This window comes from Canis lupus, chromosome 32, assembly GCF_011100685.1.
Source record: "Canis lupus familiaris isolate Mischka breed German Shepherd chromosome 32, alternate assembly UU_Cfam_GSD_1.0, whole genome shotgun sequence".
NCBI lineage: Eukaryota > Metazoa > Chordata > Mammalia > Carnivora > Canidae > Canis > Canis lupus.
This window is the reverse complement of record NC_049253.1, coordinates 28274898-28298162: the sequence shown is the minus strand read 5'-3', so window position 1 is coordinate 28298162 and position 23265 is coordinate 28274898. Positions and strand designations below refer to the sequence as shown.

Sequence of the window (23265 nt, the reverse complement as noted above, 5' to 3'; positions counted from 1 at the left end):
TCCCACATTGGGCTCCCTGCATGGAGCCTGTTTCTCCCTCTACCTGTGTCTCTGTCTCTCTCTCTCTGTGTCTCTCATGAATAAATAAATAAAATCTTTTTTAAAAATCTTAAAAAATATATATATAGAGAGAGATTTGTTTTAAAATGTAAAAATAATTCTCACTATTTAAAAAAAGGCATGCAATACAAACATACTAGTAAGACACATAAGTCTCCCAGCCCTTTCCCAGACTCATTACCCAAGGTACCTCAAATGATGGTTTGATGAAATTCTCAAGTTTTCACAAAAGCAATTTTTTTTTAAAGATTCTATTTATTTATTTGAGAGAGAGAGTACATGAAAGAGAGCACAAGTGGGAGGGAGGAACAGGCTCCCCACCCAACAGGGAACCCCATGTGACTCACCCCAGGACTCTGGGATCATGACCTGAGCTGAAGGATCATGCTTAACAACTGAGCCACCCAAGCACCCCAACACAAAAGCATTTCTTGAGGTTAATTTTTCCCTCTCGTATCTGTATTCCAAATCAATATACATATATTTTCTCTAAAGTGTTGTTAATGATTTCTTGCCTAACTTTTTTTCTGGATTACTTTTTTACAATGTTTTTAGTAACTATGTATGAAGAAATGTTGCTAAAACACTGAAATGCCAGTTCACTTTACCGTGAACGAGTTGGAAGAAGATTTTATACCAAGGGCATTGTTGGAATACAGACATTCCTTGAATAGAGGCTAACCATGGCTTAGATTCTCTTCTTTCTTCACCTTTCTTAAAAATAAATTTTTTACTATGTGATAATTTTAGATCTACAGAAAGACATAAAGATAGCACAAATCTTTCCTATATACACTTCACCCAGCTTTCCTAATGTTAGTATCATTTATAATCATGGCACATTTGCCAAAGCTAAGAAATTAACATTGGTACACTATTAACTACAGACTCCATTTGGATTTTATTAGTTTTTCCACTAATATCCTTTTTCTGTTCCAGGATCCAATTTAGGACATCTCATTTCATTTAATCACTTCATCTTTTTAGTCCCATTGTTTCACTGCTCTCCAGAAAATGTTTGAGAAGGTAAAGGTTTCGAGACAGCACATACCAACAACACATTTGAGATCATGTTAGCAAAATGAGGCTGTAATCTACTGGAGTTTTGAGATTCTTGGTGGATGTTATTTTACTTAGTCATCCTGCCTCCTTTGGGCAAAAATATTTGAGGGGTAGCTGTACCAAATGTCATCCATGAGTGGAAATCCTCAAGGCATCTTTTGAGAAATGTTAGACATGACTCCATTCTCAAAAACAGTTCCTACGCCACCAACCTTCTCATGGAAATTACAGCAACAGAGATTTGTTCACCACTCTGGACCACAGATGCCTCCATATATCTTTATGAAAAGTGCAAATCGGGATGCATGAGTGGCTCAGCAGTTGAGTGCCTGCCTTTGGCTCACAGGATCCAGGATCAGATCCTGCATTGGGCTCCCTGCAGGAGGCCTGCTTCTCCCTCTGCCTATGTCTCTGTGTCTCTCATGAACAAATAAATAAATCTTTTTTTTTAAGTGCAAATCATCTTCATATTAATTTATTAGGTCTGTTTCTTTGACGGGTTGTCAGGTAAGCTGATATAGAAGAACAAGCTTGGGTAGGTGAGTTAAGGAAGTGCTGGAGGACTGGCTTGAGAACATAAGGAAGAACTTGGAACACATTCAGACTAAACTGTTGGAAGGAAATCAGAGTATATTTGTGGGAACTGGGAGCCTAGAAGTGTGTATATGGGGGTAGTTGGAAGGCTGGAAGGTTGGAGAGAAGGAACAGTGCACTTTCAGGGCATCTCCAGTGGCATAGCGGTTTAGTGCACCTGCAGCCCAGGGCGTGATCCTGGAGACCCGGGATCGAGTCCCACGTCCAGCTCCTTGCATGGATGCCGCTTCTCCCTCTGCCTGTGTCGCTACCTCTGTGTGTGTGTGTGTGTGTGTGTGTGTGTGTGCGCGCGCGCGCCTCTATGAATGAATAAATAAAATCTTAAAAAAAAAAAAAAAGGAACAGTACACTTTCAGAGGAGGAAATACATTTCTGTGAGAAGTGATAAGAAAACAGAAATCTAGCCTTCTTTATACCTTTTCTGTAGCTAAATCAATGCTGAATGGAACACAATGCCCAAAACACCCATGACTGTTGATGGTGTTCCGTCAATTTATACTGACACAGTCATATCATGACTGAAAATATTAAAATACTTCCAATTCAGTTGGTAAAGCAGCTGCTCCCTTGAGCCCTCAAGTACCTTTTCACTACCCTAGCTGCCCTGCTCCTGCCCTGGTACCCCTGCGAGAAGGCTTACAGCTCTCTGGCACAGCAGGAGAATTGCTCAATGGCCAGGGCCCCGCTTCATTTCTGATGACTGTGCCAAAGTAGTGGGCAAATATTTGTGCATCATTCCCACTGATAAAGACCATGACCCAGATCCTTTGCTGTATTTTAAGTATTGAGAGGATTCCAACTATCAGGACTTCCAGACTCAAGCCAGCTTTCCACAATATGGATGGAATTCCTCCACCAGTTTGTCTTAACTTATTAAAAAAAAATTGTGGTAAAATTAATGTAACAAAATTTGCCATTTAATCACTTTTTAGTGTACAATTCAGTGGCATTAAGTTACTTTTATAGCTTTATTACCAAGAATGCAATTCTTTTTTTTTTTTTTAAGTTTATTTTTTTAGTAATCTCTACACCCAGCATGGAGCTCAAATGCATGACCCCAAGATCAAGAGTCATATGCTCTTCCAACTGAGCCATTCCGGCACCTGACCAAGAATGCAATTCTTAATATTTCTAGGCATCTAAAGCGTCTGTGCTTTGGCTCACAATATTTCTTTCATTTCAAATATTTTGCTCTTTCATCTGCCTATTGAAACCCTGAATATAGGGGCACCTGGGTAGCGCAGGGGTTGAGCATCTGCCTTTGGCTCAGGTCCTGATCCCAGGGTCCTGGGATTAAGTCCCACCTCGGGCTCCCTGCGGGGAGCCTGCTTCTCCCTCTGCTCTGTCTCTGCCTCTCTCTCTCTGTGTCTCTCATGAATAAATAAACCAAAGAGAGAGAGAGAGAGAGAGAGAGAGGGAGAAGAAACCCTGAATATATATCTCCCTGTCCACCAAAATCTTCATTAATCTCTCATCACGAAGACTAAGCCCTGCCTGCTCTAAACTCTTGAAACAGGGCAGCCCTGGTGGCACAGTGGTTTAGCGCCGCCTGCAGCCCAGGCGGGATCCTGGAGACCCTGGATCCAGTCCCACGTTGGGCTCTGTATGATGCCTGCTTCTCCCTCTGCCTGTGTCTCTGCCTCTCTCTCTGTCTCTATGAATAAGTAAATAAAATCTTTAAAAAAAAAAAAACTCTTGAAACATGCAATTTTGAAAGTTTCAAATATTTCCACTGCTGCCTTGCATCATCATTTTTCTGTGTGTATGTTTATGTATTAATGTGTATGTTTATGTATTAACACCATCTAGACACCTGTTTCTTAAAGTATGATGCAGGAATCACTTGTATTAGAATCATGTGCTTTAAAACTATGACAAAACAAAAAACAAAAAACAAACAAACAAAAAAAAACAATAACGATCCCCAGACCCCAGTACCAAATATTCATTTCATAAGCCTGAGGGAGGGCCCAGATCGGGCATTTTAAACAAGTTCCCCCAAGGGATCTTATGCATACTGAAGTTTGAGAACAAAGTTCTAGGCAATTTCTCCTAAAGGGTAGGAGCTATGTCTGGCTATTTTAGCATCTTTCGTAAGACCTTGTGCTCAGTACTCAATAAACCTTGAATCGAGCGGCTCAATTGACTGAATACCAAAAACATGAATGTGTTTTTCTCTTAATCTCTATGATTTAGACAACTGGTTTTTTGTGTTTATTTTTGTTTTTGAGTTTTTTGAGGATTTTATTTTATTTTTTATTTTTTATTTATTTATGACAGTCACACACACAGAGAGAGAGAGAGAGAGGCAGAGACACAGGCAGAGGGAGAAGCAGGCTCCATGCACCGGGAGCCTGACGTGGGATTCGATCCCGGGTCTCCAGATCGCGCCCTGGGCCAAAGGCAGGCGCCAAACCGCTGCGCCACCCAGGGATCCCAAGGATTTTATTTATTTATTCATGAGAGACACACAGAGAGAGGCAAAGACATAGGCAAAGGGAGAAGCAGGCTCCCCGTGGGGAGCCCGATGCCAAACTCCATCCCAGGACCCCGGGATCACGCCCTGAGCCTGAGCCGAAGGCAGATGCTCAACCAGTGAACCACCCAGGAATCCCTGTGTGTTTATTTTTGAATGGTCGGTATCTAGTCCTACTTCTGCTAAAAACATCTCATTTTCTTTGTTTCCCTGAAGAAACTACTTCTTCCAAGTATTACACTATGTAGTTCAGTTGGAGTTAATCTACTTCCCGATTCTGGGGTTGGGAATGTGACCAGGCCAGCCTTCAAAGCCTAAGGAGTTCCCCTGGCCACAGTGATTTGTTCAGAGGTGTGCAACCCAAGCCAAGACCCGGGGTCAATCCTATTGTTATGGTAAACTCTTTCTTTTTTTTAAATATTTTATTTATTTATTCATGAGAGACACAGAGAGAGAGAGGCAGGGACACAGGCAGAGAGAGAAGCAGGCTCCACGCAGGGAGCCCGACATGGAACTCGATTCTGAGTCTCCAGGATCACAACCTGAACTGAAGGTGGCGCTAGACCACGGAGCCACTCAGGCGCCCCTGGTAAACTCTATCGGGATTGTTAAACTGGAATAATGTAGCTTGAAGTCGACACGGAGCTGCCTGAGCATGAAGCCACTGAAGAAAGTGGAGCCTAGAGATTGATGAGAAAGAGAACATCCTGAGGATATCCATGGAGTGCCTGGATAGAGCCTTGTCTGAAGCTTCCTCCTTAAACTTGCAAGTATTAAGCCAATTAACTCTCTTTCTAATTTAAACTAAATTGAATTGGCTCTGTCTGGTTTACACCAGGAGTCCTGACATCTATCTTTTTTTTATATTGCCCTCTACCACTTCATACTGTGAGCGAACAACTTTGAGTCTTGGGCTTTCCCTAACTCTCTCTGCCAATGCTAACTATCACAAATATAATTTCTCAACAATGCTCAGGCCTGTTTGGACTTCTTTATTTCATTTGAATGGGTGTGATTTAAATCCTTCTATGAGTGCAGTCATTATATACCTTTGAGCATGAAATGAACGCTAAGTCAATTTAGATGAGGAAAGATGTCATCTTTCCTGGAAAACTTCCCTGACTCTCACACTTCCTAACATTCCAGGTTAAGAGACTCTCTTTTAGTTTCTTTTTTTTTTTTTTTTTTTAAGATTTATTTATTTATTTATGATAGACATAGAAAGAGAGAGAGAGGCAGAGACACAGGAGGAGGGAGAAGCAGGCTCCATGCCGGGAGCCCGACGTGGGACTCGATACCGGGACTCCAGGAATGCCCCTGGGCCAAAGGCAGGCGCTAAACCGCTGAGCCACCCAGGGATCCCCTCTATTTTAGTTTCTGTGCTTACCTTTTTTCCAGCCCTCTTTACTCTGTTATAATGTTTTTTACCTGCTTTCTCAAGTGGAGTTCCTTTTATCTTTTTTATTTTTAATTTTTGGTAATCTCCAATACCCAGGCCAGTGCTTTGCACAGAGTAGGTACTTGACATACAATTATTGAATGAATGGATGCATAATGAAAATGATAGTTACACTAATTAGGAGAAACTCCTTTCTTTCCCCATACTTTCTCTAAGAAGGCTGCTGCAAATCAGTAACTACATTTAAGACTTCTGTTCATCAATCTTGTTGCCTTCCATTGTATGAGGCATATAGAGATGGATATTGGTAAGCTGTACAAATGCTGGCAATCAGGTGTGAAGGGTTGAAAACATAGAAAATGAAAAACAACTGAAGGAGCCTGGAAGTTATCTTGGGAGAGGAAGATTTAGAGTAGAAAACAAAACTATCTTCAAATACTTGGATTGGGTGGGAACAAGGGCAAAAATGGAGCCAATAAATTTACACTGAAGTTCTCCTGCAATAAAGAATTCTAACAATTAGGGCCATCAGAGGTACAACATGGCTGCTTCAGGGCTTCCTGAGCTTCCCCATTCCTGAGGGGGCCCTGTAGAGCCCAAATATCATTTGGTGGAGAATCTGTAGAACAGTAGTTAGTGGGGGTCAAGAATTCAAATACCGGCCCTATACGAAGGTCTACTGCCACCCAGAGAACATTAACTCTTTAGAATCTTTTTAGGAATTCTAAGAATCTTTGAATCTTAAGAGTCTTTAAAAAAAAAAAAAAAATCCCTGCTTCTTCTTGTGTAATGAAGTATCCGCAAATGAAGAATTGATTCCTCCTCCTACTCCAGTGCTACACTGAGAGACAAGACAATCATGTAGCCCAAAAAAAACGTTGCTTTGCATTTGGTTAGAACAGGGCTCAGAAGCATGGGATGCTCCAACATATGTCCTGCATTCTGCTCAACCCCAATCTTAAGGCTTTATCAGTGTAAACTTTGGTCAAGACCAGTGCATGTTTGTGTATGTCTTTGGGTAGTTTTACCTATTATCCTTAGGTGGTGACTAATTAATTAAGGATATAGGCCCTGCTATAACAACCAAAGGCTGTGTTCATGAAAGAGTAGTCTAAGGACCACCTGCATCAGAATCTCTCAGGACTTTTTAAGAATGCATATTCCTGGGTCCCACTCAGACTTACTGAATGAGACTCTTTGGGAGGTTGGGCCAGGAATCTGCCTTAGAACAAGTAGAGGGGAAGAAAATGAATTTTCCCTCTACCCTTCTGAATTCTTAGCTGAGCTCACTGTATAAGAGATGGATTAACAAGGAAAAACAGAAGGATGTTAACATGCACATCTCATGTACACATGGGAGATTCCAGAGAAAAATGTATAACTCACAGAGGTAGCTTTAGAATTTAGGCTTATCTACTATTTCAATAGGAAAAGAGGAGCAGAGATATAGACTTTAGAGGAGAGAGCAAATTATTTTTAGCAAAGATAAGTGAGCCTTTAGAAGATGGAAAGTATAATCATTTAGGATAAGGTATGTCTGGGTTTGGTGTCAACTTTTAGTCTCCTCTTCTGTGAGTGCAGTCCATTCTTTCTGAGTGGTGAAATTCCCAAGAAGGAGACTTGTAACAATTGGGTCCCTTTTGGGGGCTCTGTCTTTAGGCAGGTAAGGGGAGTTGAGAGAAAATCTTTATATTTCCCTGCATGTGCCGTCTTCAAATGCCTACAGCCCAAAAGAATCATTATGCCAAAGTGGCATATTTTGGGGTGACACATCCCAAACCCCTATAGATATATTTTGGGGTGGCATATTATTACCCTTCACAAGCAACTCCAGGTACTAATTGTGAACCATCAAGTTTGAGGCTCATGACTTTAGGAAGTAACAGAATAGTAGTGAGGGGAACTCCCCTTCTCTGAATGCAGAAGTTATCTTTTTGGAGAAACCTGTAGACTGTTCTCAAATGGCGAACAGCAGACTACTAGGGAAGAGATGAGCTGAATTTTTTCACTGCTAAGTCTCTGAAAATATATGACCTTATTAGAATTATAGATATCAAATTATATTTTATCTACTCATGTGGTGAAAAGATTTTTTGAATTATATAATTGTATAGTCGTGTGCATGTTAAGTAATGCCTTTATTTTAAAAAGAAGTCAGGGACCACACACCACACAAAAGGTAATTATGTGAAGGTATGGAAGTATTATCCAACTTATTTTGCAATATACATATATATATCAAATCATCACATTGCTGAGACCAGAGGCTGAACTCAGGTTCTGACAAGATGGGGGGGCTGCCCCACAGAAGTATCAAGGAAACCCAGCATTTGCTGGCAGAACCAGTTCCTGGCTCTTCCTGGAGCAGCAGAAGGCCAATGAATCCCAAGCCATGGAAACAACTAGAGCATGGACTAGGCTATATGCCATTAATAATATTTAAAATCGATCTGATCATCACGTGTGCATCACTTCTCTTGTTCTGCCACGACCTCATTTCTTTTTTGTTAGCATTTAATGGACACAGTCTTAGAAACATTACAAAATAAAAGTCCTGATTCACTGTTGTAAAGCATGAGCGGAGACCAGAAGTATCATCTGGATTGCCATGAAAATGTTTAAAAGTGGTGGCCCCTCTCTGCTTTTATTCATTTCCCCCATCAGGATTTAACTGTAAAGCACTGTGAATGAAGGTAGTTGTCAGGCTTAACTGCAGGGGTTGTGGGTGTTTTTCTTCTGTTTTTTGTTTTGTTTTGTTTTGTTTTTTGAGGGGAAGAGGTAGTTTTATTTTAGTTTTATGGGCTCCTTGCCCCTTTTCATGATGATCTAATTGCATTGGTTAAGCAGCTAACAGAGGAAGACATAGACTTTAGAATAAAGAACTGCTCCACTACATCATTTGCTAATGGATCATCTGGATTGGGAGCATTTAACAAGCCTGGATTGATAGCAGAACTGTGTGAATCTGCAGTGCTGGGGACCACTTATCTTTCAAAATATCTAAACATGTTCTTCCCAACTTGTCTACATTTTAGGGGTACCTGGGTGGCTCAGTGGTTGAGCATCTACCTTTGGCTCAGGTTGTAATCCCAGGGTCCTGGGATTGAGTACTGCATCAGGCTCCTCCGGAGGGAGCCTGCTTCTCCCTCTGCCTGTGTCTCTGCCTCTCTTTCTATGTCTCTCATGAATAAATAAATAAAATCTTTTAAAAAAAGGAAAGAAATTAAACAAAAAAATTGACCTTGACATATTTAGAGTCTTCAAATATTATTAGTCTAAAAAATATATTATTGATTAATATTTTCCAACATTTGTGTAATAATCATGAAGAATGAGAAATATGGGAAAGTAATGACTTGCTTTTATAAGCTCATATTAAAAAATTTTTTTTGCTTTTCTTTTTTTAAATAATAAAATTATTTTTATTGGTGTTCAATTTACCAACATACAGAATAACACCCAGTGCTCATCCCGTCAAGTGCCCCCCTCGTCACCCATTCACCCCCAGCCCCCGCCCTCCTCCCCTTCCACCACCCCTAGTTCATTTCCCAGAGTTAGGAGTCTTTATGTTCTGTCTCCCTTTCTGATATTTCCCACACATTTCTTCTCCCTTCCCTTATACTCCCTTTCACTATTATTTATATTCCCCAAATGAATGAGACCATATAATGTTTGTCCTTCTCCGATTGACTTACTTCACTCAGCATAATACCCTCCAGTTCCATCCACGTTGAAGCAAATGGTGGGTATTTGTCGTTTCTAATGGCTGAGTAATATTCCATTGTATACATAAACCACGTCTTCTTTATCCATTCATCTTTCGATGGACACCGAGGCTCCTTCCACAGTTTGGCTATCGTGGCCATTGCTGCTATAAACATCGGGGTGCAGGTGTCCCGGCGTTTCATTGCATCTGTATCTTTGGGGTAAATCCCCAACAGTGCAATTGCTGGGTCGTAGGGCAGGTCTATTTTTAACTCTTTGAGGAACCTCCAACAGTTTTCCAGAGTGGCTGCACCAGTTCACATTCCCACCAACAGTGCAGGAGGGTTCCCCCTTCTCCACATCCTCTCCAACATTTGTGGTTTCCTGCCTTGTTAATTTTCCCCATTCTCACTGGTGTGAGGTGGTATCTCATTGTGGTTTTGATTTGTATTTCCCTGAGGGCAAGTGATGCAGAGCATTTTCTCATGTGCATGTTGGCCATGTCTATGTCTTCCTCTGTGAGATTTCTGTTCATGTCTTTTGCCCATTTCATAATTGGATTGTTTGTTTCTTTGGTGTTGAGTTTAAGAAGTTCTTTATAGATCTTGGAAACTAGCCCTTTATCTGATACGTCATTTGCAAATATCTTCTCCCATTCTGTAGGTTGTCTTTTAGTTTTGTTGACTGTATCCTTTGCTGTGCAAAAGCTTCTTATCTTGATGAAGTTCCAATAGTTCATTTCATATTAAAAAATTCTTATGTCTACACTGGAAACCAGGCCAAAGGTGCAGTGGAAAAGATATACTACTTCTCATTTTATGATGACACATTGCATCTCCAAGTGGTCTCTTTTCTAGGTCATAGAAAATAAATTATGTTCTTGAAAACAATTCCTAGTATTTGATTTTTTTTTCTTTTTTTTAGATTTTTATTTATTTGTTCATGAGAGACACACAGAGAGAGAGAGGCAGAGACACAGGCAGAGGGAGAAGCAGGCTCCTAGCAGGGAGCCTGATGTGGGACTCAATCCCGGGTCTCCAGGATCACGCCCTGGGCTGAAGGTGGCGCTAAACCACTGAGCCACCCGGGCTGCCCTGAGATTTACATTTTATTTGCATTAAAACGTATCTGTTACCCAGAAATATCTCAAGGTAAATGGCCTTTGGAAGAGACTGCTACCCATAAACTGAATTATCAGACATACTTTCTCTAGTGAAAAATTAAAATGGACATCAAAAGCCTGGAACTAAAAAAAAAAAATAAAGAACACTGACATTCTTGAGACCTAGCCTTTTAAAGAAGCTCAGAAGAGGTGGTACATCTGAATCCCAGGATTATATTTCAAAAACTCTTTGTGTTCTAGCTCCAGCTTGAATTGCTGATTTCTGACAAGTATTTTACTTCCTTGCATCTCTACTTTTTGTGAACCAAATGATGGTCATTGTTACTAGAGGTCCCCACTGTGAAGAATTTGCAACTAAAAAGTACTGTGAAAATAACAAGTGCTACTATGAATAGAGCCCATTTTTCTTGTGTTTTCAGATAGCAGTTTTCTTCCCATCTCAGTCTATGTTTACTCCCTTTATTTCTACTGCTATTGTTTGAAATCATAGACTAAAGGCTTACTTTTTGTGCTGTCCGCACTGCCTTCCAAGTTGTCAAGATAGCAAGATACTACAAAATCTTTAAAAAGCAGGGTGGTGGTGGGGGGGTGGGGGCTGCGCCTAGATGGCTCAGTCGGTTGGGTGTCTGCCTTCAGCTCAGGTCATGATTCTGGAGTCCTGGAATTGAACCCCATGTCCGGCTCCCTGCTTAGCAGAGAGTCTGCTTCTCCCTCTCCCTCTGCCCTTCCCCTCACTCATGCTCGGTCTCTGTGTCTCTCAAATAAATAAATAAAATCTAAAAAAAAAAAAAAAAGATAGCAGGGTACTGTATACAGAGAAGACAGTTTTCTGGGAAAGAAGATTTGATAGAGAGGAATATTATAAAACCTTTTGTTTGGGGGATTAAAAATCAGGAATATCATGCTGTGTTGTGTTAATAAGATGTAAAGAGGTAAATGTAGAATTATGGTCAACCTCATTTCTCCAGAGTACTTTAGACAATGTGTTGCGGTTTACAATTCTAAAAACTCTTTTACTGGGACGCCTGGGTGGCTCAGTAATTGAGCATCTGCCTTCAGCTCAGGGCATGATCTCAGGGTTTCAAGGTCGAGTCCCGCATGGGGCTTACCATAGGGAGCCTGCTTCTCCCTCTGCCTATGTCTCCGCCTCTCACTCTGTGTCTCTCATGAATAAACAAAATCTTAAAAAAAAAAAAAAAACTCTTTTACTGAGGTATACACACACGTATAAATGAGCATACATTAATCATAAATATGGAATTCAATGATTTTTCTTAATTATATGTACACCCAGGTAATCTCCATTCAGATCCAGATGTAGAAAAATTTCAGTCCTCCAAAAGGTATAACTTTTTTTTAAGATTTCATTTATTTGACAGGGAGAGGGAGAAGCAGGCTCCCCACTGAGCAGGGACCCGACTCAGGGCTGGATCCCAGGACCCTGGGACCATGACTGGAACAGAAGGCAGATGATTAATCGACTGAACTACCCAGGTTCCCCCATAAGGTACAACTTCTACTGCATTTTAAAACGGCTTATTTAAATTATAACTCAAATAAATGAAACATACTTAAATATTTGACATGAGTTAAAAAGAAAACCACAGTCCCCAATCACATGACGTTGGGTTAAGTCCTGAGTCAGAAAACCAAAACTTAATACCTAACCTAACTGCAGTGTCAACCCTAAGAAATGTAACCTTCAGCTAGAACACATGGGAACTCCTGGGGCAGTGCTAGGAAATTTACTGACAAACCCCCTTCCTTTCCCCTTTAGGAGGGCAACGTTGCCTAAAACAATGTTTGTTTTTGTTTTTGCTGATAACTTCCTTTTTTCCACTCCCTCTCTACCTCTAACAACCCTTCCTTTTCTGTAGCCCTTTAGAGCTCCCTTCTACTTGCTAGATGGGATGCTGCACATGCATGAATCTACTAATAAAGCCAATTAGATCTTTATAATTTACTAGGTTGAATTTTTGTTATGTAACACATGTTAAAATATATAAATAAATGTGATCATATATTACTAAAAACTTAAAAAATTAAGAGAAGGGGTACCTGGTTGGCTCAGTCAGTGGGGTATGAGACTTTTGATCTCGGAGGTATGAGTTCAAGTCCCACACTGGATGAGGAGATTACTTATAAATAAGATCTTAAGGGATCCCTGGGTGGCGCAGCGGTTTAGCGCCTGCCTTTGGCCCAGGGCGCGATTTTGGAGACCCGGGATCGAATCCCACGTCGGGCTCCCGGTGCATGGAGCCTGCTTCTCTCTCTGCCTATGTCTCTGCCTCTCTCTTTCTCTCTATGTGTGACTATCATAAATAAATAAAAAATTAAAAAAAAATAAAATCTTAGAAAAAGAGAAAGAGAAGAAAATACTCATCCACTGTTTTACTACCTTAATGAAATTGCTTTGATTTCTGATAATTTCATTTGTTAAGAGGAGAACCACAGGCCCAAAATGGCATCACTTAGGTTAAGGCCTGGAGTCAGTAAATCAAGACTTAATACCTAACTTACCTGCAATTCTGAGTCCCACCTTAACCTTTTTTTAACCAGCCAGCATAGAATTTCCCAGTCAATACTAGGAAATGTACTGATATATCCCTTTGGCTCCCTGTAGGAGGGCAATCTTTCCTAAACAATACATTCCTTGCTAATAAATTATTTTCTTGGGCAGCCCGGTGGCGCAGCGGTTTAGCACAGCCTTCGGCCCAGGGCATGATCCTGGAGACCCGGGATCGAGTTCCATGTCGGGCTCCCTGCGTGGAGCCTGCTTCTCCTTCTGCCTGTGTCTCTGCCTCTCTCTCTTTCTCTCTCTCTCTCTCTCTCTGTGTCTCTCATGAATAAATAAATAAAAATCTTAAAAATAAATAAATTCTTTTCTTTTCTTGTGTGACCTTTCTCTGCCTTTAAAAAGAGGCATTTCTCTTGTGTAACTCCTATTTAGATGGGATGCTGCCCAATTCATGAACCATTTAATAAAACCATTAGATCTTCACATTAACTCAGTGGAATTTTGTTTCTTAACAGATTCAGGTCTTTTTTCACATATTTTTAATGATCCCAGGATCCTGGTATGGAGTCTCACTCAGTGGGGAGTCTGCTTCTCCCTCTTCCTTTCCCTCTGCCCCTCCACTGCTTGTGGTGCTCCCTTTCTCAAATAAATAAATAAATAAATAAATAAATAAATAAATAAATAAATAAATAAATAAACTTTTATTTTTTTAAAGATTTTATTTATTTATTCATGAGAGACACACACACACAGAGAGAGAGAGAGGCGCAGAGACAGACAGAGGGAGAAGCAGGCTCCATGCAGGCAGCCTGATATGGGACTCGATCCCTGGTTTCCAGGATCACACCCTAGGCTGAAGGCGGTGCTAAACCGCTAAGCCACCGGGGCTGCCCAAATCCCACTTTTTTTAACCTGACATCATGTCATTTGCAGTTTCCATGGTGTTTCATAATTCTTTGTATTTATAATGATTTGCTTCCACATAACATTGCATTGAACATATATTTTTTTACTATTTCCCAACTGTCAGAAATACTGTGCCAGCATTTGCTCTTTGCTGTGAATAATATATTTCTGTATACAGATTTTTCAATTTGTTAATAGCTTTTCAATGATCCATTTTACTAAAGAGAAAGAAAACCCACGTCTTTATTTCAGTATGTTGGCCAAGACATTAACTTTACTTCACTTCCTGTTCAACAAACGCAGGATAACAGTACAAGCCTGGAAGGGCCCTCAGAATTACCACAGTGCTGCCTAATTTCTGCAAGATTTCCATGAGATCATAATTCAACTTTAGTCTGATGGCTCCCCGAGTTTTATAACTACTATTGCCATAAAACTAATGTGTGATATATATATATATTTTTTTTAGTCACCTTCTCCAGCTTCCTGATAGGAAACCATGTCTGCCACCACCCCACCCCACTCTCATACCTTCTAGCTACTGGTTTTAATTATTTATTTGCCAGTCTTCCTCTCTGTGCTCACTCTTCTGTTTCTCTCTCCAGGCCTTTCCCACACTCTTCCCTCTGCCATCTGACTCAGGAGACTGACCTGAGTGGACCAGACAGTGCTGAGCTGATGGGCCCCAACAAAGAGGAAGGACAAGGAAACAAGAGAATGAACTCCCCACCGGCTCCCTTAAAGCTGGCTGCACCTGACCTCCGGAGATCACAGCCCCTCTCAAAGTGACCCTCTCCACAAAACATTTTTGAATCACCTTCTCTGGGTTTTGTTAACAATAATGCTTCCCTGTGTCCCTTCAGCCTACAGAGAGCAGCCCCAGGATACTGCCCTGTCCTGTTTGCTTTTCTCCTCTTCTCCCCTTCCCACATTTCTGAAAATGGCCCATTTAATCAACCTATTGGGACTATTTTCATTTGAGTGTGCCATCTGTTTCCTGCTGGATGTCTGACTCATTCTGTATACCCTCAACAAACACAACCCACACCATCACAAAATGGGAGTTGTAAGTATTTGTTTTGTTGATTCTGATGGTTAAATGGTCCAGAAAATATTGGCATGGCTCACCTCTGGTACTTAACACTGCATTGCTCAGATACTTCACAATCCCTGTCAGAAGGAGAAAGAAACTTCACTAGTGAACTTTGGTAGTAATGTTCATCTTCAATGGCTTATGAACTAAAAGAGTTATAGTACTCTTTCCTTTAAAGTTCAGATTTTTATCCATGACAGCTCTCATGTTAGGTAAATCTGTGCCAGAGCTACTTTATTTTAATTTGGGAGAGAGAGAATCTCAAGCAGACTCCTGATGATGAGCACAGAGCCCGACTCAGGTCCCTGTTTCATGACCCTGAGATCATGACCTGCGCCAAAACCAAGGGTCTGACACTTAACTGACTGAGCCACCCAGTTGCCCCACAGAGCTATTTTAATAATAGCATGAATCAGAGCACATGTCTTGCTCGATCAGTAAAGCAAGCAACTTTTTTTTTTTAAGAGTTTATTTATTTATTTATAAAAGACACAGACAGAGAGGCAGAGATACAGGCAGAGGGAGAAGCAGGCTCCATGCAGGGAGCCCGATGTGGGACTCAATCCTGGGACTCCAGGATCACACTCTGGGCCAAAGGCAGGTGCTAAACCGCTGAGCCACCCAGGTGTCCCAAGCAGGCAACTTTTGATCTTGGACTTATAAGTTCAAGCAGTGGATGTAGAGACTACTTAAAAATTAAATCTTTAAAAAATTTTTCTATTAAGAAAATAATAATAGCATGAACAGATGATATAAGAGCTAGTTGTATATTTTCCCTTGGTGGGTGTTATTAACTCACAGGCTATGGATGAAATAAGAACTCTGGTAATTAAAACATGTTTAAAATAGCCAACATTTGGGGATGCCTCGGTAGCTCAGTGGTTGAGTGTCTGCCCTCAGCTCAGGGCATGATCCCAGGGTTCAGGATCAGGTCCCACATTGGCTCCTTGTCGGGAGCCTGCTTCTTTCTCCCTCTTTCTGTGTCTCTGCCTCTCTCTGTCTCTCATGAATAATACTAATAATAAAAATAGCCAACTTTTCTGAGCACTCAAGTTACTCCCTACCTATAACACAAGCACATGTAAAAACTGAAATAATTCCTCCAAGCCTTTGGGCACATCATTTGGCAAGTAACTTTCAGGCTGTGCTTAGTCTAAGTTTTCATTTCCTACAGAATAAGTGTTTTGAGCATTAAGGAGATAAATGGAGGAGGTAAATGGGTTGAGGCAGAATTATTAGGTTAATTATTTCCTTGTAGAAGGAATGCTTCAAACTTGATAAAAGGAAATAGGTGAAGATGACCAAGGGTTGACTCAAACCACTATATCATTTTCTTGATAGGCTTCTCCTTCTGACTTTCAGTTGGACATGTTTTGCTCTTACAGAGGCGAGGGTGTGGATCAGGAAGTAAAAAAAAAAAAAAAAAAGACATGTAGGGCTGACTCAAGGCCAAGAAAAACTTGGGCTTTCTCACTGCAAATTGAGCAATCCTCTCCGTGCTCCTCACTCTCCTGACTGGCCTCATCCATTCCCTGTCCACAGTTTTTGAATGCTGGTGAAGTCCAGAGCCAGCAGCCAAGAAGAATTCTTGAGCCATCTTTGGTGCAAAATGTTGGTTTTATTAAAGCTGGGATAGGACCCGAGGTAGGGGGGGCAGGAAGAGCTGCTGCCCCAGGGTTGTGATGGGTGGCTGACTGTATACTTGGGAGTTGGAAAAGGGGGGTTTTCAAAAGAACTTTCATATGCTAAAGAAGGCGTACAGCCATTGTCAAGTTAAGGCTGTTTTTGCTTCTAGCAAGGCATTAACATTAAGACAGTTGGGAGTTTCCTACTGGAAGTTAGGTTATTGACAAGAATGCTTTTTTTCTCTTAAATCAATAAAACATTTGTCAAGTGAGCAGGTTAACCATTTCTTTTTCCTCCCCTCCCGTTTTTCCTCCCCCTCCTCCCTCCAGGGAGCTTTTAGGATCTCATTAACTAGATAAGTCCTTCTATTATATGATCTCATAGCAACATATACCTTTCCTTATAAGCACTTACTATATTTTTGCATTTATTTTGACGATCATATTATTAATGTCTCTCTCTGTCTCTCAAGTCTATGAGGGCAGGATGGGACTGATGGGATCTTTTCCCCCTCTTAACGTTAGATCCTCTGGCCTCTAGCATCTGATACTGAGTAAGTACTCAATAAACATAAGCTGAATGAATGGAAATGAATTTCATCATAGTCTTCCAGGAGCTCCAAGGTAAATGGGGCTTTACCATGGTCTACACTTTCTTTCCCCTTGACAGAGAGCAGCATTTGCGGAAGCAAGTTAGAATGGGTGTTTCCCAAAGAAGCTCTACTTACCATAGACACCCTATTAAGTTTCTCCAGGATGTTGATGGTTATAGCCTTCTTTACGTGTAGGTCATCCCTAAGAGGACTATTTCTACTTGACCTATGGTTCCAAAACCATGTCCCTTGATAAAGCCAAACTTAAACATATGAATAACACTCCCTTAAAAAACCTTTGCAGAAGAATTTCGCTATTAAGGTTCTCTCTTGACTAGGAGATGTCAGAGAAGTCGGTTCCTGGCACCTTTGATTTTCTTCTCAAACCTGGTCCTGCTTTGTAGCATTTTAACTTGCTCCTTCTTTAGAGTGCTACACAAGGGTAAAATAATAATAATAATAATAATAATAATAATAATAATAATAATTCACATCTATTGAATGTTGTTGTTTGCTATCACCAGGCATCATCCTAGTCATTCCCTATACCACTGACCTTTGGACAACACAGGTTTAAACTGTGCAGGTCCACTTATATGTGGATTTTTTTTTTAAACAAATGCAGTACAGTACCGTAAATGTGTTTTCCTTATGATTTTTCTTATATATCATTTTCTTCTCTCTAGCTTATCCTATTTTAAGACTACAGTATATAAAACATATAGCATATAAATAAGTGTTATTCAACTATGTCTTCAGTAAGGCTTCCAGTCAACAGTAGGCTATTAGTAGGGAGTCAAAAGTTTTACATGGATTTCAACTATGCTGGAAGTCAGTGTGTGGTTTGTATGCAGGGGTGCAAGAGCACCTGGTTCTGGGGGTCCCAAACAGACCAGGTTTGGCTTCTCACCACTGACAAAACCAAAGGTGGAGGGACAGGAGTGGTGCAACAAGAAATGAATTTAGTTCAGCAAGACCAATAGTGGAAGAGAGGGGTCTAGTATCTCAAAGACTGTCTTCAAAGTGCCACAGATACTTCCAGGTTTATAAAAGGAAAATGTGGGGCAAAGGTGAGTAGGTATGTACAGGTAGGCAGCAAAGATTCAAACTGATCATTGTCTTGGAGTCGATCATGTGTGGCGTCTTGCAGGCTCTAGGCTGTCCCTACTGCTTGAGGGGATAGATTCAGTTCCCATCAGGGGATGCTTCGCTCTCAGGGTCTTCTGACCCAAGAGACTAGCTGGAAAGAACTCAGCTAGAAAGTTTGAGGTCAAATGGAGCAGCTGGAGCCCTCTTTCAAGTGCCCCTAATTCCTGCATATTCTGGGTTCAACTACATATTATTTCATTGACTCTTAATGAGAGAAAAGAAGTCCTCTCAGGTAAATGCTATTATTGATGTAGTTTTCATAATAGTTTGGTGAGGTTGGTGGGGTATAGGGCCAATGGCCAAGAATTCTTGAGACATCTTTGGAGCAAAATGGTGGTTTTATTAAAGCACAGGACAGGACCTGGGAGGCAGGAAGAGCTACTGCCCCAGGATTATGAGGGGCAACTGATTATATACTTTGGGGTTTAGGGAAGCAGAGATAAGATAAGTTCCAAAAGGATTTTCACATGCTAAAGAAGACTCACAGGATACTGGAGGCCTTGCTATTGTCAAACCAAGGTTGTTTTTCTCTCTAGCAAGGCATTAATATTAAGATAGTTGGGAGCTTCCTAGAGAAACATTATACTCTGCCTGTCTCAAGTATTTGTCAATGGCCTGCCGGTTATAAAAACATTTAACTTTATCTACATTTCCTTCTGCCTTTTTTTCCCATACCATTATTATCCTCATTTTATAGCTGACAATATAGCAGGTGAGAGACAATAAATTTACTTAATATTAAAGGGGCAGTGGAGCCACATTTGGAACCCGGGTAGTCTGATGCCCCAGCCCACACCTTCATGTGCTGAACCACAGTGCCTCAGCACAGCTAGTGACCCTAACCTGTTAGCTTCTCATCCAATTGGGTAAGCCACAAAGACTACTCAAATTGTCCTCAGAGGGATGCCTGGGTGGCTCAGTGGTTGAATGTCTGCTTTTGGCTCTCAGGGTAAGATCCCGGGATCCTGGGATCGAGTCCTGTATCGGGCTCCCTGAGAGGAGCCTGCTTCTCCCTCTGCCTGTGTCTGCCTCTCTCTCTCTCTGTCTCTCATGAATAAATAAATAGAATCTTTAAAAAAATAAAATTAAAAAAAAAGTAATCAAAAGTATTTTATCTTTATGAAAAATATATTCATTGCATACAATTTCTCAGATTCCATATAAACCCCCAAATAACTATTATATAGATGATATCTAAAGAGCCTGTACTAAAAATAAAAATGAATAAAGAGCCAGTACTATATGTTAATTGCTGAGTTAACAAAATTACATTACTATTCCAATTTTACAGATGGGGAAATTTCACCAGGTTGTGAAAAGACTTTCTTAAGCTCCTTAGCTGTTATGTGAGAGCCTAGATTACATTCAGGCCTATTCACTTATAAAGACAGCAATCTCTACAACTGACAGCATTGTTTTATTTTTTTAAAGATTTGTTTATTTATTTTTAGCAAGAGAGAGTGCAGTGGGGAGGAGCCGAGGGAGAGGGAAAGAGAGTCTTAAGCAGACTCCCTGCTGCATGTGGAGCCCTACTCCACTGGATCCCCTGGACAGGGAGCAAGACCTAAGTGGAAATCAAGAGTCCATCCCTTAGGCAAGTGCACCACCTAGGTGCCCCGACTATAATCTGGTATAGCTGTACCAAAAGACAGCAGTGTCTGCCCTACCATTAGATTTTTAGGTGATTTCCAACCTTTTAATATTAGAAATGGCAGTTTGGATATGCCTGGCTGACTCAGTCAATAGAGCGTGAGACTTGATGTCGGGGTTGTAAGTGCTTGTCCTACATTGGGTGTAGAGATTACTTAAAAATATATAATCTTAAAAAAAAAAGAAATGGCAATTTAATGAACATTACAGTTAATTCTTTTCTTTGAAGTAAAAATAGCATTATCCTTCCTCTAGAGTACATAAGTAATATACGTTTACTATAAAAAATCAAGGAACACATGAAATTTTAAGGGAAGTATCATCTGAAATTCTATCATCTTGTAATAGCCATTGTTAACATTTTGCTGATTACAATTTTGTGTCTTTTTTATGTATACCATGTACAATTTTACATAAGTAGAATCTTATGTCTCTCCATGTTTTTTTCATTCCCTAACTCTCAACAAATGTAATACATAGAAGTAGATAGGGGGTTCATTATTTATTTTACAAAAATGGGATTGTTTATTTTGTAAAAACAGAAAAAAGAAATCACTTCTCTCCAATGTGCTCTTTTAGCTTGAAAATAAATCATGAAAATTCCTCCAAGACTACTAGTATAGATCCAACTCACTCTTTTTGATGACTCCTTAATATTCCATTGGATTTGCCACAGTATCTTCAATACTCCCCAATTTTTTTTTTAAGATTTTTATTTTTTTATTCATGAGAGACACAGAGAAAGAGGCAGAGACATAGGCAGAGGGAGAAATAAGCAGGTTCCCTGAAGGGAGCCTAATGGGGGATCCCATCACAACCTGAACTAAAGGCAGACACTCAACCACTGAGCCATCCAGGCATCCCAATCACTACCCTATTTTTTTAAAAGATTTTATTTATTTATTCATAAGTGACAGAGAGAGAGAGAGGCAAAGACACAGGCAGAGGGAGAAGCAGGCTCCATGCAGGGAGCCAGACATGGGACTCAATCCCAGGTCTCCAGGATCACACCCTGGGCTGAAGGCGGCACTAAACCGCTGAGCCACCTGGGCTGCCTCCAATCACTACCCTATTAAAGGGAATTCCATTTAGGTTTCTTTCTTCTTTCTCCTGCCAATCCAAGAATGTTGTAAATAACATCCTTATATAAATATCTTTACTTACAAATATGTCCTTACTTTATGGAATAGATTCTCTGAGGTTACTGTCTTGTGTGACTTCTAAACCTAGGTCAAGGGCTAGCTGGCAAGCAAATTATGGCCCATAAGTCAAATCATGTCTGCCCCTTCCCCTCCATTTTTGTATGGCCTATGAACTCAGAATGGATTTTTTTTTAATGGTTGAAAAAATTAAAAAGAATAATATTTTGTGAAATAGGAAAATTACATGAAATTCAAGTTTCAGTGTATAATTAACATTTTACTGGACCAAAGCCATATGCATTTATTTATATATTGTTTGTGCTACTTTCATTCTACCATGTCAGAGCTGAGTAATTGTGACAAGAATATATGGACTACAAAGCCCAAAATATTTGCTATCTGGCCCTTCAGTAAACAAAAGTTTACTGACCCTTGACCTAGGTGATTGATGTACTTCTCTTATTGCTATTAAATGGACAGGGTAACTATTTTAAAATACATTTATTTGGGACACCTGGGTGGCTCAGTGGTTGAGTGCCTGCCTTCAGCCCAGGGCATGATCCTGGGGTCCTGGGATCAAGTCCTGCTTCGGAACCCCCACAGCGAGCCTGCTTCTCCCTCTGCCTATGTCTCTGCCTCTCTGTTTGTGTCTCTCATTAATAAATAAACTCTTTTTAAAAATGAATAAATAAAATAAAATACATTTATTTTAGGGTATGAGGGGGTAAAAATCAATAGCTAAGAAAGTGGGGGAATATTTAAAGCTGTATTAGAAAAGTATATATATATCGATTATTCCCTCTGTATAAAAACTATTTTGATATTCTGATTTCAGCAATTACCAGCATAAGTATATTATCTGGGGTAGTGGGGAGATAAATTCTCTGGACAGGTTGCAGGTAGGGTATCAGACTTTTGTTTCTTTAACTGTCAAGTTCAGCTTATTCCTTCCTTCTTTTTGTCTTTTTAAGATTTTATTTATTTATTCTTGAGAGACAGAGAGAGAGAGAGAGAGAGAGAGGCAGAGATACAGGCAGAGGGAGAAGCAGGCTCCATGCAGAGAGCCCGATGCAGCACTTGATCCCGGGTCTCAAGGATCAGACCCTGGGCTGAAGGCAGCGCTAAACCACTGAGCCACCCGAGCTGCCCCTTATTCCTTCCTCCTTCATGTCTATCTATAGTGCTTTTTGGATGCCTAGGGACAGCCAGGCAACCAGCTGCTACTTTGCAGACCTGCTAAAATAAGCCAGGACTAAATGTGAGAAGAAGCAGTTAAAAGTGTTAAGTAGCAGGCTGACTGACTTAAGACTAATTCTTAGCAGAATCAGAAAGAGGAGACTGGATTACAGATAGATCCACCTCAGCCCTGAACTTTCCTGTTCAGCATAATAAGGGAGACAAGGGAAATGCCAATGGAAAAAAGACAGATTTTTTTATAGTTAAACACAGAGAAATAACTGATTTTCTTTTCCTGGAGAAATGTTCCTAGAATTGGCTGTTGCAATTAAAGCTGCCCTTGAAAAAAGGAAACAATTCACTTAGGGATTTATAGGAAATCAGGAATTCCAAGAGGCAGGAAAAATGAGTGTACAGGAAGACCAGTCAACAGGTCAGAGGGGGCAATGGTAAAATTTTCACATTTCCAACTCTGTCACTTTTGTTTAAGCAAGAAGCTTATTTGTTCACCGTTAGAAGTAATGTCCTAGACCCTAAAAGAGCATATTCTCTCCTTTTCCCTTTGTCACTATGCATTCTACTGGATCTGTTCAGCCAGTCCTCAGGTGTCAATGGGGTGGTGGTTCTTGTCTGGGCACTGGGCATTCCATGGTGGCAAAGCAAGCAGAAATCCTGCCTTCACAGACCATGCGATCAGGCAAGAAAAGAGAAACTATAAGCACGTAAATCAGTACATTCTATAGTATTTAGAGGTTGGTAGATGCAATGGAAAAATAAAGCAGGGAAGGGATGGATGTGAAGGAATAGGTATAATTTTTTAAGCTTTTTTTTTAAAGCTTTTTTTAAAAAATTAGTTTCAGAGGTAGAGTTCAGTGATTCATCAGTCTCATATAACAATCAATGGTCATTACATCAAGCCCCCTCCTTAATGCCCATCACCCAGTTATGCCTTCCTCCCACCATCTTCCCCTCCAGCACCTTCCCTTCCGCTATG

The 23265-nt window shown here is 40.5% G+C and overlaps 1 protein-coding gene across 7 annotated transcripts in view; it reads left to right on the top strand.

Moving 5' to 3' along the window:
• Positions 1 to 20556, top strand: part of LOC119867182 — a 53202-nt gene extending 32646 nt beyond the window's left edge. For 4 of the 7 annotated variants that reach the window (XR_005382872.1, XR_005382870.1, XR_005382871.1 and 1 more), the window contains one exon: positions 14449 to 20556. Coding sequence is in view for 2 of the 7 variants with exons in the window: in XM_038582166.1 (XP_038438094.1) it covers positions 14449 to 14632 (184 nt within the window). In the remaining 5 variants the exon portion in view is untranslated. Of the gene's footprint in view, positions 1 to 999; positions 1967 to 11713; positions 11763 to 14448 lie in introns of those variants that run through there. The other 3 variants (XR_005382873.1, XM_038582166.1, XM_038582170.1) reach the window with 3 other exon arrangements.
• The last annotated feature ends 2709 nt before the right edge of the window (positions 20557 to 23265 follow it).